This window comes from Arachis ipaensis, chromosome B4 (assembly GCF_059453495.1).
Source record: "Arachis ipaensis isolate K30076 ecotype BB chromosome B4, ASM5945349v1, whole genome shotgun sequence".
Classification (NCBI taxonomy): Eukaryota; Viridiplantae; Streptophyta; class Magnoliopsida; order Fabales; family Fabaceae; genus Arachis; species Arachis ipaensis.
In genome coordinates, this window is record NC_142439.1 from 12524192 (window position 1) to 12535986 (window position 11795).

At 33.2% G+C, this 11795-nt stretch overlaps 2 protein-coding genes across 2 annotated transcripts; one reads left to right on the plus strand and one right to left on the minus strand.

Annotated features, from left to right (window-relative positions):
* Window positions 1–4525: 4525 nt before the first annotated feature.
* LOC107638919 (stilbene synthase 3-like) lies at window positions 4526–6479 on the plus strand. Its single transcript, XM_016342316.3, has 2 exons — window positions 4526–4784; window positions 5269–6479. The coding sequence occupies exons 1-2, from the start codon at window positions 4604–4606 to the stop codon at window positions 6258–6260; spliced, it is 1173 nt and encodes a 390-aa protein (XP_016197802.1). The 5' UTR covers window positions 4526–4603; the 3' UTR covers window positions 6261–6479.
* A 2886-nt stretch (window positions 6480–9365) lies between these two features.
* On the minus strand, window positions 9366–11530 carry LOC107636082 (uncharacterized). The gene is made up of 5 exons (XM_016339618.1): window positions 11031–11530; window positions 10807–10882; window positions 10312–10702; window positions 9705–9857; window positions 9366–9568 (listed from the first exon to the last, which is right to left on the minus strand). The coding sequence occupies exons 1-5, from the start codon at window positions 11528–11530 to the stop codon at window positions 9366–9368; spliced, it is 1323 nt and encodes a 440-aa protein (XP_016195104.1).
* Window positions 11531–11795: the final 265 nt, after the last annotated feature.

Consider the following 11795-nt stretch of genomic DNA (forward strand, 5'->3'; position numbering starts at 1 on the left):
CTTGAAGCATCATTATGGAGTTGGTTATAGTCTAACTCTTGTAAAGGTTTGTTCTATCCCGATAACTTCCTCTTCAATTCATTCAGGTGCTGATGTTTCATGGTGAAAATGCTCTATTTATTCATGTATTTTCAGTTTTTCATTTTTCTTTAATTCTTGTCCTTTCAGTAAGCTCCTGTTGCTTCTATAACTAGTGATATAGTATATCATCATGTTCCCTCAGCAACATGTGTAAGCGAGGTAATCTCTCATAGTATAGCTATTTACAATTCACTTTAATATCAGTCTGATGAACTTAATACTCATATATGAATAGTAGGCAATCAATAGTCTTCTTTATATCACTTTAAAGGGAGAAAAAGTGGCTTACTTTTATCATATATCAAACTTATTCAGATAATTCATTACCTTGGACATGAATAAACTAACTTTATCATGGTGATTATTAATTATCACTCTAAGTTTGGTGACTTCATATTTAGCTTTACAGTAAAAAGGAAAGAAACCTAATGCAGTGAAAGAAGAGAGTATGAAAGGAAGAGGATAAGAAATCTCAAGAAGGAGAGAGCAAAATTTAAAACATAGGTCTAACCTTAGAGATTGAGCCATGGTTCATGTTACAGGGCACCCGAATATGTTTTAGGAAAAGAATAAATACATAGGTCCTAGCCTTAGAGATTAGCCAGGTAACAAGATATGTTCATATTTTTGCATATCTAGGCACGAAAATGCCCCAAAAGAATGCACTACTAGAATATCTAAGTACGAAAAAACTACTCAATATCATATGTTGTCCAAAGATGGAAAAGTTCGCTTGAAATATCTGTCATTCTTTTTCCGCCACAAATGCTGAAAGTGAAGAGATGAGGTGTAAAAAAGGTAAACGTGAAAAACTTACATAGAATAGGTTGAATAGGTCTTTCCCAGCTCTGGCAGCATTCGAATATGGATGCAAGCCATACATGCTTTAAGATTGAACCTGGTTTCCTCTCTTTCATTATTTTTAATAGTTAATTTTATTAAGGAGTTAGTTACCTATATCATTTGAAATGCACAAAAGCAAAAAGGAAAAATGGTAAGGTAGTTGGTTTTATGTTGGATTTCATATAAACAGTGCTTTGGTTATGGATAATCAAGTTCAAACTCAATTAAAAAATACTTCCTTTTCATACATTGTTTTTAAATATGTTTTGCATGACGTTATGATGATTGATTCTATTTATTTAATTCTGCCTTGCTGGATATGCATTTGCAGGTGGAACTAAGATTTTCTTTAGGCTTCCCCTAGCATCTTCATAAGCTTTTGAGGGGGTGTTTTAGGAAAATTGAAGGTTGCATGAAAAAACCACTTTTGAACATGGAAATAAGCGATAACAGGGCTGCTATGGTGGCTAGAGTAGTCGCGCGGTGAAAGCTGTTCACAACAGAATGGATGGACAATTTTGTGATACTAATATCTAAGAATTAGGTTATTAGCTTTTTGTGATGGAATTGTAAATTTTCCTTTTACTAATTCTGAGTACTTATTTCTTAAGGTGTCACCTCGAATAGCAAAAGCTTGCTGGAAGTTGATCATAGTCATGGCTTTTCTTTTCTTCTTTTTCAAATGTTTGTAACATGTACATACCATGTAAATCAAATCAATGAAAAATGAATCTTTTAACATCTCTTTTGTATGAAAGCAGGTTTATTTTGTATTAGAAAAATCTAAAAAAAAATTCTACCCATACTAGTATTTTTTTTTTAAATTTGATATGGATGTAGCCATGATTTAAAAGCGTGGCTGTATGTCTCTTATCGGCACGCTTTTAAAGTGTAACCAAAGCCAAACCAATGGGCATGCTTCTAAAAGCGTGGCTATATGTATGTACACTTTTCGGTACGTTTTAAAAGAGTGGCTATAGAATTATACATACGGCCACGTTTTTAAACATGCCAATAGATAAAAGCGTGGCAAAAAATAAAGCTTGCCGATAAATCAACAAAAATGTGACGATAGAGCAACCAACACGTTTGCAGATGTGATCCTTTTAAAAACGTGCCGATAGTTCAAAAAGCGTGGCGAAAAGCTATCGCTACGCTTTTTTGCACTTTTTGACATGCTTTAAAAGCATGGAAAAGACTAAATTTCTTGTAGTGTAGTGATGATGTCAACGAAGGGATCAGGGTTATTCTCATTCAAGTTAACACTAAAAGAAGCTTTTGGAATAGTGACCAAATTTAGTAGAATATCAACGTGGTTTATCCTTAAAATTAATCCTAAAGGGGTATTTTAGTTTTTTTTTTTAAAATAAAATTCAAAGTTTCACTTTCTAAATCATTTAAAGTATATTCGTTCTAAAATTGTATTTTAGTCTTTTATAATTAATCTTAAAAGAGGTATTTTATTAATATTTATAAATTAACCAAACTTATATTTTAGACTTTTAATTTTATAATCAAATTCAAATTACTAATGTCCAGTACAATTAAAGAACCCTAATTCTAAAAAAAAAATTTTATCTTTTCAAAATTAGCTCAAACATGGTATTTTAGTCCTTTTAAAGTTAAATTTAAATTTCTATTTTATAATATAAATTAAATAACTTTAATTTTAAAAGGGTATTTTAGTCTTTTATAATCAAATTTTAATTTTGAATACAGAACCTTAATCTTAAAGAGAGTATTTTATTTCTTTTAAAATTTAAAGAGTATTTTATGAGTCTTCTATATTCAATTATGTTTTGCGTGACATGCTATATATCTTAATCAAATATGGTTACCGCCATCTTAGTAAATTCATCTACTAAACTCATCTAATATAGTCAATTAAATAAGACCAGCAGACTCATATATGGTGGTAGACTCCACTCTCATTCACCAAACTCCTCACACACCCAGTCCAACTACATCATGTTTAATTTTAATAATGAAATTTATTTAAAAGTGATAACATCACTTATAAAGACAGGATACTTTTATTACATGGAGGATATTTTGCGTGGGTACAAATTTAGTTTGATTTAGTACAGGTACATATGTTAGCGTTTTCATCTTTTATGGATACAAATGGTCATTTATTTTTGGATCGGAAAAAAATAATAACATAGTTTTGTGAATAGGTACTATAAATATATAAAGAAATAAACCCGTATAAGTATATTGTAAACATTTTCCATTCGCTAAATAATTGATAAAAATTAATATTCGAGAAAATACCTAAATATTAATATTATATATGTAATCATTAGTGTATTAATTAATGTGTTATTCATTAAATATATAGAATAACAATAAGGAAGCCACTCAGACAAAGATACTTATAATATCTTTTTTTTTTAAATATTTTTTAATAATTAAAATTTAATACATATAATCGATTAAACTGTATTATTTTTGTCAAATTTAGATCAAACAAATTGATTTGGCCAAAAAATCGATAAACTAAACCTTGAACCGACCTAAATTAATATTCTTTTATTTTAGAAAATGACTACAATAATCCTATTATAGAAAATGACTAAAATATTCTTATTATATATGTAAATATATTAATTTTTAAAATCCTAAATCTAACCTTATAACGGCATAAAGAAAAGAAAAGGATTAGAATTTAGATTTTTAAAATTTATATAAATATAAAATAATAATAATAATATTAAGAGTATTTTAGTCATTTTTTATAATAGGGATATTGTAGTTATTTTTATAAAAAGAAAAATTAATTTAGACCGGTTCAAAGTATAGTTTATCGATTTTTTGGCCAAATCAAAATATCTGATCTAATTTTGATAAAAATAACCTGATTTAATAAATTATATGTATTGAATTTTAATTACTTAAAAATATCTTAAAAAAAAAAGATATTTTAAGCGTCTTTATTTGAGTGACTTTCTAACAATAAATATGATATATATTAGCCTAGATGGTAATTAAGTGTTTTACACTCTCTAAATTTTAAGAGGTCTTATATTTTAGTTTTAGAATTAACAAAATATTATTTTATATACATTATATATAATAAAAGATATCTTAGAAAATAAAACATAGAAGTAAAATTTAGAAAGCACAACTTTCTTTTAATAAATTTATATACTAAAGATATTTTAAGAATAAAAGATTATACACTAAATATGTTTACATTTATATTATATATAATAAAAAATAGATAACAGATAATAAATAATAGATAATTGAAAGCATAAATAATATACAAATAAAATTAAAATATAAAAAATAGAAGGCAATAAAAAATTTCTCCAATAAATCACTGAATAAGAGAGTGATGTCCCCTAATAGAAATTTCCTCCCCGAGCCTCCAAATTATTGGTCCAGAATTGCAGCGGGTTTATCCTTTCAAAGTCAGAGAACATCGTTTTCGAAGTTATTCTTTGAGAACATCATTTTTGAAGTTAACTAAATAAATAATAATCGTTGTCACTATCACGACACTTTTGAGTTGAGCACGTTTTCTATATCCATTTAATTCCACATATGTCCCTACTCTCAAGCATATAAATATCCCCCACCCCCTGCCTAAGTCTTCATCAAATCAAAATACATTTGTTTTTCCAAAGAACATATCTGAGCTTATAGCTATCCCAAAGAACTTAGCTAAGAAAACATGGTGGCTGTGAATGACATCCGCAAGGTTCAACAAAGGGCAGAAGGCCCAGCAACCGTGTTAGCGATTGGTACAGCGAATCCACCAAATTGTGTTGATCAGAGTACATATGCAGATTATTATTTCAGAGTAACTAATAGCGAACACATGACCGACCTAAAGAAAAAGTTCCAACATATTTGTAAGTATTGTTATCAAATATTTTGATGTTGTTTAATTAACTATTTATCAACCTAAAATTCATCATTTTACTTTGATATTAATTATTGATACACAACAATTAACATATTATACCGTGCACCATAATATGATATGTATCCAACTCATAGTAATAACAATAACTACTTAACAAGTTACTATTTTCCTATGTTTCTAAACATAAACAAATTTATTTTGGTCATATATACTTTCTTGATCTTTCACACACTTATTTATTTACTCATATATAATTAGATTTAATACATTATATCTATAATTAAATTTGGATAAACTATTAAAATCAAACCTGAATTAAATTAAATCACTACATGAATAATTTGAAAGGTTTGATACGCGAACTGATCGGAATTTAAAATGTCAAAACTCAATATTTTTTTTAATATAAGTGGATGATGTTTTAAACTTGAAAAAGAGTATTGATGGATGTGAATTACATATCATTTTAGGTGAGAGGACAATGATCAAGACCAGACATATGTACTTAACAGAAGAGATATTAAAAGAGAACCCCAACATGTGTGCATACAAGGCACCGTCGTTGGATGCAAGGGAAGACATGATGATCAGGGAGGTACCAAGAGTTGGAAAAGAGGCTGCAACCAAGGCCATCAAGGAATGGGGCCAGCCAATGTCTAAGATCACACATTTGATCTTCTGCACTACCAGCGGCGTTGCATTGCCCGGCGTTGATTACGAACTCATTGTACTCTTAGGGCTCGACCCATGTGTCAAGAGGTACATGATGTACCACCAAGGCTGCTTCGCTGGCGGTACTGTTCTTCGTTTGGCTAAGGACTTGGCTGAAAACAACAAGGATGCTCGTGTTCTTATCGTTTGTTCTGAGAATACCGCAGTCACTTTCCGTGGTCCTAGTGAGACAGACATGGATAGTCTTGTAGGACAAGCATTGTTTGCGGATGGAGCTGCTGCAATTATCATTGGTTCTGATCCTGTGCCAGAGGTTGAGAAGCCTATCTTTGAGCTTGTTTCGACCGATCAAAAACTTGTCCCTGGTAGCCATGGAGCCATCGGTGGTCTCCTTCGTGAAGTTGGGCTTACATTCTATCTTAACAAGAGTGTTCCTGATATTATTTCGCAGAACATCAACGAAGCACTCAGTAAAGCTTTTGATCCGTTGGGTATATCTGATTATAACTCAATATTTTGGATTGCACACCCTGGTGGACGTGCAATTCTGGACCAGGTTGAACAGAAGGTGAATTTGAAACCAGAGAAGATGAAAGCCACTAGAGATGTGCTTAGCAATTATGGTAACATGTCAAGTGCATGTGTGTTCTTCATTATGGATTTGATGAGGAAGCAGTCCCTTGAAAGAGGGCTTAAAACCACCGGAGAAGGACTTGATTGGGGTGTGCTTTTTGGGTTTGGTCCTGGTCTTACTATTGAAACCGTTGTTCTCCGCAGCGTGGCCATATGATGTGTGTAGTTATATGTCTCTGCATGTATACGACTATGTTATTTTTTAATAATTTCTTTTACTCCAAAATATGGGCCGGATTGGCCCATATATATAGAATATTAGATGAGTGAAAACTTAGATAAAGATGTCTAAAGTTAATTCTTTATGCTTAAGAATTCAATATCAAAGTTTGTAACTGTTAGTAAAAAATATATCAAATTCTTTTCAATTGAGCAACATGACATATACCAATATTTGGGTTGCATTTTCATCTATAAATACAGCTATAACCACCTTCATGAGGTTCCATTTAAGAAAAAGTCAAAAGGTATATATTAGTTATGATAGTACAAGGCTTGGGGGTATCATGTTTGTAGTTTTTTATATTATTGTTTGTTTGAAGTATCTCATGCAATGATATAATAATATAATGTTACTTTCTTGTGTAATTTTTAATATGTTACGTTATTATACAAGCTTGAATATAATAAATTAATCTTATAGAAGACTCATGTAATCTTGTGTTGTAGCAAATACGTAATAAAATTCAATTTGATATATAGAAAACTCATGTAATCATGTGTATTGTTCTAGTTATAACTTGTGTTACCCACATTAAAGTAGCATATATAGTAGTTCAAATATATCCAGTGTCAGGTTATATGATTTTATACCTCTACAAGCATAATACGTTTAGAAAACAGCAGCATTTCTCGGAACTGCCGGTATCTACTACTTTTGAAATGAAATTCACCAAACTTGTATTTTAAACTCTTTATAATCAAACTCAAATTTCAAATGTCTAGTACAATTAAACAATCCTAATTCTAAAAGAAATTTTTCATCTTTTTAAAATTAACTTACATGGTATATGTTAGCCTTTTAAAACTAAATTTAGATTTCTATTTTATAATACAAATTAAACAATCTTAATGAAGAAAACCACACTAAACTTTCATTTACTGTTAGATTAATGACAATTAAATCTGAAGGAAATATTTCTTAGCGATCTATTGATCAACGGCTTCAACTCATGAGAGATAATATAATCCAAAAAAAACTTCTATAAAACTAAAAAAATAGTTTCTAAACTCAGGTTAACTTCAGTAAATATTGATTGTTGCGTTAATGGTTGCACGTTGTTTTATGCTAAAAATTGCAAAGACTTAAAGGAATGTAAGTTTTGTGGTGCACCACAGTATCATGCAAACATAGTGAATAAAAAATACAAAAAAATTCTTCCGTATGTATTAAACAATATTACATTTGATAGACAAATAAATGTAATTAGCTTCAATACTGTAGTGTTTTTATAATAAGAGTTTATGGGGGCATGCTTTTATTAATATAATTGATTTATTTAAAAAATAAAAATTAATAATACTTAAATCTAATTTGTAATATTTAATCCTTTTTAAAAAATTTACTTTCATCCATCTTAAAATTCTCACTTTACTTTGATTCTGCAATTATTTAAAACATTTAAATTTGTAAAATAAAGTTTTAGATGTTGTATTTTAGTAGTATGTATGCTGTGTCTAATTTGGTCTTTTTATCTACGTTGTATTGCTGTGCAAATTGAGGTTAAGCTTTTTGTAAGTTAAAAAATTGGTTATTGAAGTTAATGACTTAATGCAAGGTGTGATCTTGCTGACACATTTTTTATTGTATGATGATGATAATAAGTAGGTAAATTCTAAGGTATAGATTCAGAAAATTGTCTATATGTATAGATTTTTGGTGTCTCATTTAAATAGGAACACGTATTGTTCTGTTATTTCTGTATTTGTCAGATGAAGTAGTTGTCATTATGATGAGTATCAAAAATAGTATAAATTTGTTTCCACTAATTAAAAATAAGAGTTAATAGTCAATTTCGTCCCTGAAAGTGTCCTCGATCTTCATTTTCGTCCCCGAAAGTCAAAATTAATCAAAAACGTCCTCAAAAGATACCTCAGTTGTTCACGTTCGTCCTTCCGTTATCTCCGTAGCTAAGATGGCAAACCGCCGCTTACATGGCCCATTAAGTGCGAAGCTGGCAAACGCCAGGCTGTAGCATGTTGTTGCTGACAAGATAAGTTATGTTTAAGACGTCAAATTAGTCCTTCGAGTGTATAAACCCTAATCCCAATTTGAACAATAAATACATCACCGTGATCACTTTCGGTGGCAATAGAGGTAAGTAGGAGTCGTAATCCCTGACTGGCTGAGTGGATGGAGATAGGAAATGGTGGTTGTGGTGGCGGTTTGTCACATGCATCGCACGACAGTCATGGATCTAGTGTTTCGATGCGAAGGAGGAGGGTGAATTCTCTTGATGGATCATGTTTCTGTGGGTTGAAGACTGTGATTAAGAAATATGGGACAGCAGAGAATCTGAATAGGTTGTTCCATGATGTCCAAGGTATCGGGTGAGTGATTGTAAAAGAAGTTAAAGCTTTTTCATGTTGTTATATGCTGTTGGGTGTTGTCTGATTTTTTTGTTTGCTCCCATCTGAAATTGCAGAAGGGCAGTCACTGTAATTATTTTAAGTGGGTTGATGATGATGAATTTGATGCAGTGGATGTATGTGGTACAAAGAAAGATGCAGGAGCTGATATGGAGGTTGAAGGTGAGTATGATGAATGGAGGGTGAAGGTGGCATGGAAGTTGGGCACTTTGGTAGCTGAAGTTAGAGCGTTGAAACTGCTAATGATTTTCCTGTTTGTAGTAGTTATGATACTTTGTTGTTTGTTATGTACTTCTAAATAAACCCAGTTATCCTCTATGAACATGTAATGGTGTATTGAATTTGTTGACTTGAATGGGAGTAGTTATTTGTAGTTGGAAGCAATTCCATGTCAAATGTGGTTAATTTTATAAAATTTGGCAATTAATTCTGTCTCTGTTTGTATGAATTATGTTGAGGCATAAACAAAATGAAGATAGTAAGTAATCTTAGTAGTAACTTGTCATTGAAGGCTAATTGTCACATTGTCTAAATAGAGAAATACCACAACAAAGTCATAAGGTTCTTAAGTGACAAATACATTGTCTGTAGACTAAATTACCATACACAAAAGCAACAAACAGAATGTTGTACCATACACAAAATGAGTCAACCATAACACATTCCTAACAAATCAAACTTTGTCATCAGTCTTCCTTGGAGCCTTGAAGCCTGGAGTAGGCACAAAGGTCATGAAGTTGGCCAGCCGCTTAGCAGTTCCAGAACTTGTCCCCTTAATGGTCTCAGCAGAAACAACCACAGATCTAGTTGCAATATGCTTAGGGGAGGACGGTACCCTTGCTTTTCTTTTGATCACTTGCAACTTAGGTGGCCTACCTATCAATTGATCATGTATGATCCAGTACCAAATGAGTTGTTACATGATTAGGCTACTGTGAACTTTTTTTAGGAGTGAGGAGTGATGATACTACCTGTAGGGTTTCCTGGGTTGGTGGGATGCATTCCGATTCACTGCTGTCAATCTCTGAGTCAGGCTGAGTGGGTGATGGAAGTGAAGGCAAAGGTGCCTCAGCTTCTGTACCAATATCAGTATCAGTAGGGGCAAAATTTAGGTCGGGTTCAGCACCTTGTGTAGCAGGGTAACAACTGCGAGTTGTAGCTGCATCTGCTTGGCATGTTCCTCAGCATCCAAAACCTTTTTCTTTGCGCACCCTCTTTTGTTGTGTCCTACCTCACCACAGTACATGCACCGGATTGGGTTGTATTTTCTTTTCATTTTTGTCTTTGACCCACTCGGTTGTTCTTTTTTGTCCCTTCTTCGCTTCTTTGTAGGCCTTCCAGGTTTAGGCCTCACTGGGGGTGGGACTGGTGCTGGATGTGGTATTTTTTCCCATAGATCCTGCCCCTTAACCGGATTGACATTGAAACAGTAAGTACGCTTATACGCTTCCATCCTCAACCACTCATGGCAATATTCTTCTGGTCTCTTGTCATTCTTATCTTGTATTGCCGATATTGCATGCATACACGGCATTCCTTTCAAGCCAACAAATTGATACACTAAACATACTATCATGAATGAAGACATTGTTAATTAATTAAGAGAAGAAAGTTGTTACCTGTAAGTTGCCAAAACCTGCAGGTGCATGTGTGCTTGCCCAGGTCAACCACCATATTGGTCGGCCAGCCATGGACTTCGTACAACTCCTCTTTTTCATCACCGGACCACTGAGGAGCCCAATGGTGGGACAGCACTGTCATAGCTTCCAACCTTCTTTGCTGAACAGGAGGGAGAATTCCTTGATAGTTCTGCAACTTCTTCCTGTTATCAACCATACTCTTCATGATGATTCTTCTAACTTCCTCAGCCAGGGTTAGGATAGGCTTACTCCTTTCATGTTTGATCTTTGCATTGAATGACTCACAAGCATTGTTGCATATATTATCCACTTTTGAAACCTCACTGAAATGCGCCTTCGTCCATGCCTCTTTTGGCCATTTATCAAGATACTGTCAAGCTTTTTCGTTGATCAACTTAACTCTCTTCATGTTTCTATCAAATTCAGCTGTTGTCCTTGACCTTGCACATTCCCACACAAGGTCTTTTAACTCACAACTACCCCACTGTTTCGAGAAATTGCGCCACAAATGCCACATGCAGAAGCGGTGGTGAACTCTTGGAAACACTTCCTGCACAGCAGGGATTAAACCTTGCACCAAAATTCCAAACCCAAAAAGATATTAAATCATTTCAGTCCCCAACAAAGTAATCATTAAATCAAACTAGTCCTTTAAAGAATATTAAATAAATCAAATTAGTCCTTACAGAATTCATTACCTTCTGCATATCTGAGATGAAGCACCATTTGTTCTCTCTGTAGTCTCCAAGATCACTATGAAGTAGTTCAAGAAACCATTGCCAATTATCCTTTTTTTCACGCTAACAATTGCATAAGCAATCACAAAGATGTGATTGTTAGCATCTTGTCCGCAAGCAGTAAGTATTTGTCCTCCATGTAGTGTCTTCAGAAACGCTCCATCTAGTCCAATTAGAGGTCTACAACCCGCCTTAAACCCCCGCTTGCAAGCATCAAGACACACATAGAACCGATCAAAAAGCGGAGGACCCTCAGGCATAGGGATGACACCAACTTGCACTCTAGATCCTGGATTGCTAGTAAGTAACTCATTTGCATAATCCCACACCAAACCATACTGGGCTATCTCATCACCCTCTACAATTTTCCTAGCAGCTTTTAGTGCCCTGGTGATGCATGTGCTATTGAGGTACACATTACACTTTCGGACAAACCAATCATACACCTCTCGATGCTTCATAGTGGGGTGCTTTCTAAGCTTGGGTACTAGCTTGCTAAGTGTTCAGGTTTGGGTGGCAGCTCTATTTTTCCTCTTTCTAGGGTAGGTGTGATTATCAACTAGCATTTTAATTTGCCAAGACAAGTCTTCACTGTTACATGCACAATAAACCACCCATGGACAATCGTCTGACTTACAAACAGCTATAACCCTAACTCTATCATTCTTTGTAAATAAAATATTTCTGCCCCACTGGATAGTGTAATCCCTAGTGGCTTGTATAAAG

What these genes read in the sequence shown, in the direction of transcription:
- LOC107636082 (XM_016339618.1), bottom strand. Translation starts at nt 11,530, where the DNA reads ATGAAGCATCGAGAGGTGTATGATTGGTTTGTCCGAAAGTGTAATGTG. An exon ending in CTCGAAACAGTGGGGTAGTT is followed by an intron (nt 10,703 to 10,806) that starts GTGAGTTAAAAG and finishes AAAGCTTGACAG; the next exon opens with TATCTTGATAAATGGCCAAA. An exon ending in CAGGTTTTGGCAACTTACAG is followed by an intron (nt 9,858 to 10,311) that starts GTAACAACTTTC and finishes CATGCCAAGCAG; the next exon opens with ATGCAGCTACAACTCGCAGT.
- LOC107638919 (XM_016342316.3), top strand. Translation starts at nt 4,604, where the DNA reads ATGGTGGCTGTGAATGACATCCGCAAGGTTCAACAAAGGGCAGAAGGC. An exon ending in GAAAAAGTTCCAACATATTT is followed by an intron (nt 4,785 to 5,268) that starts GTAAGTATTGTT and finishes ATATCATTTTAG; the next exon opens with GTGAGAGGACAATGATCAAG.